The 12402-nt window shown below is 40.8% G+C and overlaps 2 protein-coding genes across 4 annotated transcripts; both read right to left on the bottom strand.

Moving 5' to 3' along the window:
* Window positions 1-1205: 1205 nt before the first annotated feature.
* Window positions 1206-2463, bottom strand: mrps12 (mitochondrial ribosomal protein S12). 3 transcript variants are annotated; one of them, XM_076274116.1, is made up of 3 exons: window positions 2259-2463; window positions 2077-2132; window positions 1206-1699 (listed from the first exon to the last, which is right to left on the bottom strand). In XM_076274116.1, the coding sequence occupies exons 2-3, from the start codon at window positions 2120-2122 to the stop codon at window positions 1320-1322; spliced, it is 426 nt and encodes a 141-aa protein (XP_076130231.1). In that variant the 5' UTR covers window positions 2123-2132; window positions 2259-2463; the 3' UTR covers window positions 1206-1319. The 3 variants fall into 3 exon arrangements, with proteins under 3 accessions (XP_076130231.1, XP_076130232.1, XP_076130230.1); XM_076274117.1 differs by having other exon boundaries at window positions 2287-2463; XM_076274115.1 differs by having other exon boundaries at window positions 2333-2463.
* A 4424-nt stretch (window positions 2464-6887) lies between these two features.
* On the bottom strand, window positions 6888-12034 carry pgrmc1 (progesterone receptor membrane component 1). The gene is made up of 3 exons (XM_076274114.1): window positions 11712-12034; window positions 10373-10528; window positions 6888-8377 (listed from the first exon to the last, which is right to left on the bottom strand). The coding sequence occupies exons 1-3, from the start codon at window positions 12004-12006 to the stop codon at window positions 8283-8285; spliced, it is 546 nt and encodes a 181-aa protein (XP_076130229.1). The 5' UTR covers window positions 12007-12034; the 3' UTR covers window positions 6888-8282.
* Between the last annotated feature and the right edge of the window lie 368 nt (window positions 12035-12402).

The following is a 12402-nucleotide window of genomic DNA, read 5'->3' as shown; positions in this document are numbered from 1 at the left end:
CCAAAACACCAGAGATCCACCTCCATGCTTTACCGGGTTTAGAAAGATTTTCATTAGTCATATTTTCCAAAAACTCAGCAATACTTCACAAATGCTGCCAGGGTATGTGAACTCATGAGCAGAGCACTGGAGATGAAAGTGGCATGAAGTGTGATTTATGTGTGTGTAACTGTGAAGAGTGAAAGCAGAGGGGCAAACACAGTAGCAGTCGCTGTGGGATTATAAATGTGCAGGTGCCCACATGTGTTTCATCAAACTATTCCTGTATTAGGAAACTCATAAGTATGTGAATATGTTTGATGTCTGTCAAGATAGATAGATAGATAGATAGATAGATAGATAGATAGAGATAGATAGATAGATAGATACTTTATTGATCTCCAGGGGAAATTCAAGCTGGAAGGGATTCTAAATAAATGGGCTGTTGAGTTGAATTCTTTTTCTTGAGAAGAGAAACCAGTGGAAAACAGAAAATTGTTCTCCAATGGCAAGCGCATAGCAGGCAAAATCAGACCTGAAAGTGGGCATGTTAAACTTAAAATGACTGAAATTCCCAAACTGTTTACGCAATATTTTAGTTAATCCCTTGAATTAAAGCTGAAAGTGTACACTACAAAGCACATCTTAATCACTTAATTTCAGACCCATTCTGATGGTGTATTTACAGTATACAAACATGGTTTCCTGACTGTTGATGCTGTTTATTGTCAGTTTGTAAAGTGTAAGCAAAGTAGGAAGTAACGTTAGGAATCTCTGATCAATGTGATTGGTAAGGCTGGACCAATGATTTCAAAGTTAGTGCCCATCGCCATGCAAGTGTTGTAAAGAATCCCAATCATGAGTCACCAGACTGTATTCACTTTGTGAATGAGTTTGGATATTTCCAAGCTAGGAGTTCAAAGGCAACATTACAAAAGTTGTGTTACTGTCCAGATACGTATGGACCTGACTGTAAAAGCCCATTACACCCTGATATCTCCAGTTTGACCACCAGATCTCCGTGGCCAAGGTAGGGGACTGCCCTCTCCGAGTGCCCTTCTTGTTGATGATTGTGACAGGGATGCATTTCCCCACATTGAATCAACCAATGTCTTTTGCAACATCTCATCTAGCCTCATCTTCTCCGACAAAAATAACACAGGAGATTAGATGAACAACCTGACAAAGACCTGGTTTATAAGTATATATATACTCTTTTGATCCTGTGAGGGAAATTTGGCCTCTGCATTTATTCCACATTCAAACACACACACACACACACAACACAGAATATATAATATGAACTACAGTGCACAAACAAGCATCGCCTCTTCCTCAAATCACTGTTTTTTCTTCACCACGTGGGCACAGTCATATTTGCCCCTGACCACAGTCAGCTTGACACCGGGTAGGTCCTGCGTTCTGCCCCCCTGCACCAACACCACGTTGTGCTCCTGCAGGTTGTGCCCCTCGCCGGGGATGAACACCACGGCCTCCTTGCCGTTGGACAGCCGGACGCGGGCGCACTTGCGGTTGGCCGAGTTGGGCTTCTTGGGTTTGCGGATCATGGTTTTCAGCACCACCGCTTTCAGCTGCGGCCGTCCGAACGTAGCGCCGACCTTCGGTGGCCCAGGAGTGGGCTTGCCCTGGCGATGCATCTGGTTTAGGGTGGCCATCGTCCTGGAGAGGACGGGAGTGGACCACTGGAAGACAGGTGAAACTGCAAGCGGAGAGGCAACAGCAACAGGAGAGGCTAATGTTAGTGCATGGCCACCAAATCAGGTGCAGCAAGTCACCCTGCTATGCACTCCAAAATATTATCATATAAAAGGAATTACATATAACAACTGTAACTTAGGGTGTGAAAAAAACAACATGCCACTGTCAAGGTAGCAGATAAACATAGATCACATGTCAGCACGAGACATTCTTGTGAAATGTGACATTACACATCTACCCAAACGGAGCAGCCCAGAGCCCTAGAGAGAGGCTCTGGAGTAGTTTGTGCTGCCTTTGACTTGCACTGTAAGTAGACAGAAGCCCATTTTCCACAGAAGCCTAATTCTTACCACATCAAGCAGCAGCAATGTTACTCACCCTGAAGAAACGACAACAGCGGTCTCAACTTCCCCAAGAGCGACATGTTTCTAAATCTGAGAGACGAAACGTAAGGTCAGAGTCATGTCAATTTTGCACGATTAGCTACAGTAAATAACATCTACAATTTTAACAACAGAGTGGGATAGGTTAGTTACAACTGTTATCGTTAATGGAGTCACCTTGTAACAGCTCGTTAGGTTTGGTTACCTATAAGTCAACGCTAACTTCAACACAGCTGATCTCCAACTATTACCTGCCCGCTGTCGGCTCCTACAAATGTGGTTGTACTCCTGGCGAGCAATCTAGACATACGATCTTTAAACACTCAAATTAGTACATCAACTTTGGTTATCCATGTGCACCTCCATGTTGTTTCCTTCACAGTGACGTACACCGGAAACTCTTCTTCTTCTGTTATTCAGCCCAGCCTAATCTTTATGGGGAATATGGGCGCCCCCTGGAGTTTATGGCTGTGACAAAACGTTTGCCTCGTCATTTTCCCATCATCCCATACACACACACACACACTATTTATTTAAATCCACATGGAAGAAAATGGTGCAGGGACACACATATTAAGGATACAGTAGAATACATAACCAAACGTAAACTTAATCCTTTCCCCATCATCATTTTATACAAACATCTTCACACACCAGACACACAGAGTGAGAAACAAGAGATAGGACAGACACTAAAGTATCTGAATTGAAAACAGATTTCAAAAATAATACTCCTCAATGATCTTCTCCCTCAGGCCTGAGGGAGATGATCATATTTCTGGCAGTCATCAACAAATCATCCAGCGACTTATTATAGGACACATCTCCAAAGCCTATAGTTAACGGGGGGAAGTATATCTCCTTTAAATAATAATAATAAAAGTTGAAACTGGAGAGTATATCTCCTTTGAATAATAATAATAATAAAAGTTGAAACTGTAAAAGAGCTTACAAACCATTAAAGGCTGAAATGGGACTGAATGTTCAAATGTGGCATTCAGACAGCTATGGGGGGGGGAAAAAATCAACATACATTGTAAAAAAGTATGGTAATGTAAGCCTCGACTAAACATCCTTGGTTTTAGAGCTAACCTCCATCAAGAATGCACTCAGCACCCTCTTGTGGAGGCTAAGGGTAAAAAATAACAATGACCCAACACCATAGTTACTTTGCATCAAGATAACAGCTTCAAACTCATTTTGATGCAAGCCTCTGACTTACAGTAGAGGGAATTAATTCTCTTGACATTGCCAAAAGGTTTAGTATTGCACTATACAGCATTGTTTTCACAGGTAGTAAGAGCATGAAGCTTTTCTTTCAGTTTAAACAAACTGTGTTGAAAAATGACACAAAGGGGAATTCCTGCAGTGTTTATCTACTGTAACTGCTGGTTAGTGCTGTCTGCTCATATGGCCAATTCAGTGTTTACAAATTAATTCGCTCATTGATTTAAATGGTGTGATGTGTCAGTTGCTTGACAATACCACTCAGTTCTGAAATTGGTCAGACACAACTCACTGTGACAGGTTTAACAGGGCGTTCATGGGCACGGGGAAAACCTTTTTCCCGTTCTAACAGGGCATTCATGGGCACAGGGAAAACCTTCTTCCCAGTGAAAACATCATCATTCCAATCACTTAATGTGGGAATAAGAGGTGGGAAACTGGGTCAAGATTTTGCTACCCGAGTTGCCCAGTTGGGGGCTTGTCGTCACTTTGGTCATCACGTTGTAGTTCGTTTGTCATCCATGTGGCCTTTCATGTCCAACGGTTTTAATGTGAACTTGGGAAATTGGCGTTTGTCACTTGAAAGCTGCATATCCTTCTTTCACAAGCATCTTACACCATGTTCTTAAGCAAATACAGTTGTTTTATTTAAGATTAGTGAGCGTGTTTTAACCTTTGTTGTGGCATCCATTTTGTTCACACAATGCGACGCCAATGCACATGAACACTCCCTCACAGTTGGAAAACCAACATAATCATGGGGTCGGTCCCTGACATCCCACGTGCCATGAATACACCATAAACACAGACACAAACATAGTGAAGATTTAACCCAAAAAACACACCACATCATTATTCAGATTGGAATTAATTTATCACACACGCCTTACTGCTTACAACTGTGCAGAGATTTACATATTTTCGTAAAATGTGAAATAAAGAGAGTCCTGGAACAGACTCGACAGACAGACAGGGAAGGCCCAGTGAGGACGGACTTTTTTTACTCTTTCCATGGCTTGGGCTGCACTTTGCCAACTGGAGACAGGTTCCATGTGATTCCAGTGGAGGTCAAGACCTGAGGAAAACATTGCATACAATCATAAATTAGGCTAGTCCTAGCAATACTACATACTTCACAGAAAGTAAATAGGGAGTAATGCCCGTTTTCTTTCTAAATGTACAAGAGCCATTTACAAACTAACTTATCGCAATATTACCATATTATACATAACATCTAATACATTGACTAAATAGGGAGTAATGCCTGTTTTCTTTCTAAATGTACAAGAGCCATTTACAAACTATAACTCATCGCAATATTACCATATTATACATAACATCTAATACATTGATTTTATATAGAACTGGACATAGATAGTCAATGCTCTAACATTATGGTAGTCATCATAACATAATACTCACATATGTCCAGACTGAAACACAAAAGACTCCTCCAGCGATCATCAAAGGGGTGCCATACTTGGCGTGGAATTCAGGATTCACATCGGATGAATGTCGCACAGCAACCTGCCGTGCGCTTTGGCCTGCAAACAAGCATCATTATAAATCGTTTATTCCAAGCAGCAAAGTAAGTAAATCAACAAATAAGCGCTGACCACATACAGGTGATCACAACACAGAGGAATGGCATATTACAAGCCAAATAGTAGAATTTGCAACAAAAAAGCCAAGTTCATCATTATCAGCTAGTCCTGAAGTCTGACTTGAGGTAACGTGAGGCCAACTAAAGGTGGCGGTCAACCTAACGTACACAGGAAGCATTTCGCAAAACCTGGATTAACAACCCTAACATTGAATTCCTTCTTATTACTAACTAGAATGACAACATCCGTGTGAACGTGTCTTACGAGCTAAATACAGACTAGTAAGTCTATCTTTAAGGCAATTTTCATGTTAGGTACGTTGGCTACAAACAACTGAATAATGTTACTAGCATGTAGATAGTCTTACATTATCGTTCCATATAAGGTGGACTTACACGTTATGATGCGCAAAACTACTTGAATGTGTCTCGAATGAATGGTATGCATTAGTTATTTTTACAACTATTGTTAATATAGCCCAAAGGTACTTGACATTAGCAGACCTCTGTCAGCAAGCTGAAGTTAACGGTAGCAGTTGGGTCGCAAGCTAGCGTGAGCTCTCATAACCAGACAGATGGCTGGCCAGATTCATAAGTATCATACACAAATTAGAAGTATTAGTAAGCGTAAAAACACAATGCAGTTGTACTATAACAACTTACCGGTAAGATTCAAAGCGGCTTTGGTAAACCTGAACATGTCTGCTGGTTTCCCTGTGGTCGATTCGAGGACACCCTTGAGGAACTAAAAACAAAATGGCAGAAATTCACGGAAATACGTTTACTTCTTCGATCGATTTACTGGCGCATGCCCAAGCACTGTGATATGTTTTTCGCCACCTACTGTTCTGGAGAGCAGTAGACCAAAAAAGGGAGGAACTCGTTACGCTTCATGGGGACATAGTAAATCTAAATACAATTTTGTTTTGTTAAAATCTGCAGGCCTTTATTGTTTCAATTGCTACTATAATGAAATAAGTAGGATAAACTTTTTCATGGCCCTGTATCAAAATGACGATACATTTATAGTACTAAATGTATTACTAATGTATTCAATAATACTACTATGGCCATACACAAGACCAACAAAGCAAATAAAAATATGGATTAAATGTTTGTAGTACTAGTAGGCTATAAGTAGTTTGTATATTGGTTTGTGCCCTTAGCCTCTCTACCTCTTATTTTTGTAGGCCTAAGATTGTGTGTATGTTTGGGTATGTTATGGTATTCTCCTTGTAGTCCTTGGGTCCGGGCCAGAGGGGTTGGTTGAATCGGTACCATCTAAGGGGAATAATACCTCATGAGTCGACAGCACTTTCAATTTCGTTGTACCTTTTTAAAAAGTGACAATGACAATAAAGACTATCTATCTATATATATCTAAATAAGTCTCATAGTGATTTTTGGTAAGGTATACAACCCCGAGAATAAATGACAGCATCACATTGGTGTTTTACCCCCATATTTATGTCTATTATATGTCTAGGGATATATTACAGGTAAATAGGGTAAACATCTTACTATATCACAAAACACCCTAAAAGAATAAGTTTAAAGCAGACTTTATCCAGTGTTGAGGTTTCTGCACTTCAGTTAGCAAATTATGGCATATAGTAGTTAATGACCCATTTACACATTGACTGAATTTAAATAATTTTTAATTTTAATAATATAAAAAAAAAGATTAATCAGAATGATAAATACCCTTACTAACCGGTTACTTAAATTTTACTGAAAATAGCGTGGAAACAGTGAAATTGGTTTGGCAAAAGTGTTTTTTGAACCGTTTCTAATCCCTGGTACTGATGGACCAAAATGAGGGCCTCTGGTTCAAGGACCATCAGATCAGTATGATCAGGTTAGTCCCCATCAGTTACCTCAAGAGCTTTAAAACCATCAAATTAAGTAAATGTACTGTTTGGAGTTTTATGAAAGACACCTATTTGTACTGAAATAAGTGACGTACACAGAAGCTGTTCTCTGCTTTAAATTGTTTAATGTTGTACACCTCCAGCACAGACGCAGATTCACTCGGCACCGAAGAATCAGTAAGCACGCACGCACACAACACACGCACGCAAACACACACGCGCAAACACACACACGCAAACACACACACGCAAACACACACACACACATACACCTCTCCAATGGAATGTTAAGAATCAATCAATTATGACTTGATAAAACATTTTACCCATGAAAATATTATTTGTAGTACACATACAGTATATTATAGTCCGTAGGCTTGACTATGGTTAAAGACATAAGCCAGATCACTCCCCATCCAAATAATCGAAGTGATACAAAAAAAAATAGTCACATGAGAGGTGCCCAATGAATATGTAATCCATAATGCAAAACAGTCTTTGATAAAAAGGCAAGTGGTGTTTATAAGCAGATAATTGGTTCAGTGCTTGGAATGGCGATATAAGTGTGACTGACAGACGGACGCACAAGGCTGTGTGACTGAGAGGTGATGAGGTTAAGGCAGCTGGGGCTCTCATTTCAGGACACATTTCATTACGCAGGTGGGTTAGGGGTGCAGTGTATTGTCGGTCCAAAAAGTAAATATTCAGTACAATGTAGTGCTTTAACAAGCATGATAAAGAGATTAAGTTATCCAATATATCATGCATTCAATAGAGACTCCATCTAATCTGTGCAGACGATATGGTATTCGTATACTACCTTTCCAAGGCCGTATTATACGTAAACAAATATGTTAGACATGCAGAGATTATAGAGGCTTGCATGGTTCTAACTTCGACAGCTCCAAGCAACCCCCCCCATGTCTGGGATTATCTGTGCTTGATTGGTACTGTTCAAATGTGGCTCAAAACTAAGATTGTCAAGAGTGTGCAGCACTCCCCCAGTCTGAAAACAATGCTTCTTAGATCTCTCTCTCTACTGGGACATACTCTAGTAGTGACATTCTACATTTTCTATGGAGTTTTTCCTTTTTTCTTTAAAGCCTGTTTCTGCATAATTAGCAACTGATGATTTCTTTAGGTGTGATTTCCTTAGAGATGGGCCAGTGGGAAGGGGGCACAGGAACAGGTCTGCACCAGAGCTGAGCCATGTCCTTGTTAGCGTTAGCCATTAGCAGCTCTGGGAAGACAGCTCTTTTGAGTCCCTGGTTGGGCTCCCTCCCTTGGACTCGGCACACAGCATAGTTTACGAGTGAATGCATTGGGAGAAGGTGTGTAGTGAGAGATTATCGTTGTCCTTAATCAAGCAGACTACGACAAAGAGGAGCCAGACTTGAAAAAGAAAACAAAAAAAACAAAAACAAAAAACAAGTGAGGCTCACACATTTAGTTTGGTCATGAAATACATGTTACAAGTGAAATGAATGGAACTGTTATTGTTCAATCCTTCTTCTTATCCTTGACCTCTTCGTCGTCTGTGTACTCTGTCGGCTCCTCCCCTGGCTTCAGAAGCTTCCCCACGTAGTCGTACTTCTCTGCAGACAAGCAGAATGTTAGCAACTCCCTTTGGCCTAGAAAACTATGACCATGAAGTCCAAAAGTAGGTGTTCTATCCTAACTTGCTTTCCACTATCTGCTTACATTGTGCTTTAGTTCAGAGTAGAAGAACCTGCAAAATGACTGAATATACATATGTGTAAACTGAATATACATATAAGTGTATACTGAATATACAAGGAAGTGAGGACACATGTAAATAAATACAGGATGCTATGATTTGCAAATCATGTACATCTTATATCTATTAAAATAGTGCAAAGACAACAATTGATATGTTGAAACAGAGACATTCTATTGTTTTGGACATATATGTTCATTTTGAATTTGATGCTAACAACAATCTCAAAACAGTTGGGACAGGAGCATGTTTACCACTGTGTTGCTGCACCTCTTCTTTTAACAACAGTCTAAAAACATTTGGAAACTGAGGAGACCAGTTGCTGGACTTTTGAGAATTAAATGTTGTCCAATTCTTCTGCCAGATACAAGATTCCAGCTGCTCAACATGCTTGGGTCTTCGTAATCATGTTTTTTGTTTCATGATTCACCCAATGTTGACAGGTCTAGACTGAAGACAGGCCATTTTAGCACCTGCACTCTTCCAATATACAGACATGCTGTTGTAACAGGGGAAGAATGCAGTTTGCCCATGTTTTCCTAAAACATTCAAGGTCTTCCCAGCAAAAGATGACAGCATATTGCTCAAAACCTGTATCTTTCAGCATTAATTGTGCCCTGGTGTGCAAGCTGCCCATGCCATGGGATAAAACCCTTGGTGGTGAGCATCTTAGAACAGAACACATTTCTGATGGACTTTAGCTTCCATCATGTTCTGTTGGAAACTCTAAAAGGTCTTAAAGTCGTGTTGCTGCACTAGCATGTCCTAGTCGCACAGTGGCTTCCATCATGTTCTGTTGGAAAATCTATAAAGTCTTAAAGCAACACTAAAGAGTTTTTTGTAACTTAAAATAATGTTTCCAAAATCATTTCAGTCGTTCATCAACTCATAACAGGGTGAACGGCACTTCTGCATTCACTTTGCGGCCCTCTATCGGCTATAACCGCACTATGTAAGTTTACCAGATCGGGTAGCAGATCTGTAGTTTGATGGAATGAGACGTAAGAAACTACAAATTTGATATGCTTCGATGTCGCAATACTTTCATAAAATCATGCAACATACTCTACTTTGTCTGTGGACATCGTTATTTGCAAAGCAGGTGCTGGATAAACAAATGCCGTACGTGCAGCGGAGGAAAAGTGCTGTAATGTTGCTTTAAAGTCGTATTGCTGCACTAGCATGTGGTCACACAGTGGCTTCGTTGTTCCCTTTTTCAGTAAGTCTCTCTAGATAGAAGTGTCAGCTAAGTGACTAGATGTAAAGTCTTGCTGCTCTACTGATTGTGCACATAAACTCCACTTTGTCTGCTCTGGTAAAAGTGTCCAGTGTCCCTCTGATGTCCACGAGAAACGTCACTTCACTTCCTGTTCTGCCGCTTGTGCCCCATAAACTAAAAACACTTTACTTTCAGTGTTATTTTCCCCTTGCTTGAGCCACACTTGGCCATTGCTGCTTTGCATAAAACCATCAATGCAGGGCCTTAGCAAGCCATTTGAACTGGGAGTGGGAGTGGGGGGGTGCATAAAATACCCAGAATATTTCCAACTATCCACAATATGGTACAGCCATTAACCATTAGCAATCAAAAGCCATTCAATCAAGCATAATGACACATAAAAGTTAACTCCTTCAATAATCAAATGCTTACTGTGGGCTTACAAATCAGTTGAAGGCCTTGTAGAATTATGAATACTATTTTGTATCATGGAAAACAAAAATGGGAGAAAATGTGAGGCCACAGGCCTTCCTCAAACCCTTGCTACAGCCCTGAAATGCATTATTTCTCTCTCTCTCACACACACACACACACACACACACACACACGTTTAGCTAGCCCTGAGAAACTCACGGGTAAACTGTCCCTCCCACTCGCTCAGGCTCTCCTGCTGCATGCTGTTCAGGTCGGAGAGGTCGTCGTGGATGTCCTTTAGCGCCTCCTTCTCCAGGTTAAAGGTGGCCAAACCTCGAGACGCATCCCGGCCAGCAAACACACCATAGGGCCCCTCTGAATGGACAAGACAGTGAGTTAGAGTGGAATGGACCACAAAGACACGTGGCGGTACATGGACAACCAAGACGCATGGCTGGCTGTAAATACAACATACAGTATATGCTCCTAACAGCTAGACAGCTAGCTAGATAGATACTTGATCCCCAAGATTGATCCCCAAGGGGAAATTCAAGAATTTCATGAATGAATGTTAAAGTCTCGAATGCAATGCTTATAAAAACGCAGGGTTGTGTTCTGGGCACAGCTGCGTGTTTATCACGTTTCATCAGTAGCCTCAAGGAAACGCCTCAAGGTTCAAGACCAATCAACAAAAGTTCATTGGAACTTCAGAAGGTTCTAGGTCTGGTGAAGGGGGGGGGGGGGCGTTTGACCTTTATACATCAGCATTAGGCTACTCATTTACAAAAAACAAACAGTCATGATGACAAGAAAAAGACAGTGTTATCTAGGTTAAAATCATAACAATGTAGTAAATGACTACAAGTCAATTCACTGATGCAAAGTCTGTTGCATGGCAGACTGTTTCATGGGATTACAAAACTGACGAATATGATATTTCAAAACGTATGGCAGGGAAAACTTTCACTGAAGTAAGATGAATGCCCACTACGTTTGAAGGGTCATAATCACACGCAACATCTGAACAACGCCATTCCGTACGTTCAAAGAGCTTTCTGAATTTGCGTATCATCTGTTGCATAACACAACTGCATGCATGAGGGTGAAAGGGTAAACGGAGCTAAACAATCAGTGGGTGAAGGTTTACATCAACATTGCGTGTGAATAGGATTTAGCTGTGCCAAGTTCAGAAATGGAGCACTGCCATCTCATTCCACAGTGGTGAGGTGGGGGGCGTGAAAACCACTAAATTACGGCACTTTGCTAAGTTTCGTTGAGGAAGTGAAGAGGAAATAGCATTCCGAGGCAGGGGCCGTGAAATGTTCATAGACAGTAACGTTACTAGGGTTAGTCAGGTTGACTATGCAAAACAAACCTGCTCTACCCTCGCCAACTCAGAATTTAGTTGACGCCCTAAATGTGAACGGAAGCCTGCCACGATGCAATACATTCAATAATTGAGCAGCAGACAGCTACTGAAATAAGAATATGTGTCACTTGTATCCCTTTGAAAACTGAAATGAACTTAGTGAAAGGGTAGAGATAAGGTATACTTTACCTGGTCCGTAGAACTTCTTTCCTCTCGTTACATCAAATACTTTCCCATTCACAGCCATGAGAATTCTTGGGTTTTCCAATCCATCATATTGCTTTAACTCTGGCAATGTGAAATCTCGTCTTTTTAATTTCGGTAATGGTTCCTCGACCTCGCCCAGATCCGGTGATTGGTCTCCGCGAAATATTTTGTACAACAGAAATAAGCAAAGGCACAACAAACTCAAATTTAACGGGGACGTGAAAATTTCCTGCAGAATTCCAGGAGAAGTTTCTACTACTGCCTCTTCATCGGCCATCTTTGTTTCGAGCTCAGCAGCATGCAACTGCGTGCAAGCGCAAGAGGGTGAGGATATCGCGACCACCACCAACCAATCAGCGAAGTGGAAAAAAAAACACAGGGTTGTTTTCCAACCAATCAAGTCATATGAGACATGGAGACACATGTAGTTTTAAAGAACGACTAATAACAATCCCTTGAAATGTCTCTACTGATAATTTACATTAATGAATTACCTATTATTGTACTGACATATTAAATCAATCAAGACCCATCTATGTTTGTGCATGTATGTATGACTACAGTCTATGAGTGAAACACACACACACACACACACACACACACACACACACATGGTTTATCTGGAACGATAACAAAGATAATATGGTTATAGAGTCAAAATAGGGTCTTTAAT

The sequence above is a fragment of the Alosa pseudoharengus genome, unplaced genomic scaffold, assembly GCF_046254945.1.
Source record: "Alosa pseudoharengus isolate Yale_2024_CS ecotype anadromous, Long Island Sound unplaced genomic scaffold, YU_APseudo_1.1 YU_APseudo_1.1_scf_8, whole genome shotgun sequence".
Taxonomy (NCBI): domain Eukaryota; kingdom Metazoa; phylum Chordata; class Actinopteri; order Clupeiformes; family Clupeidae; genus Alosa; species Alosa pseudoharengus.
Note: the sequence above shows the minus strand (reverse complement) of the source record. Positions and strands in the feature narration are given on the sequence as shown.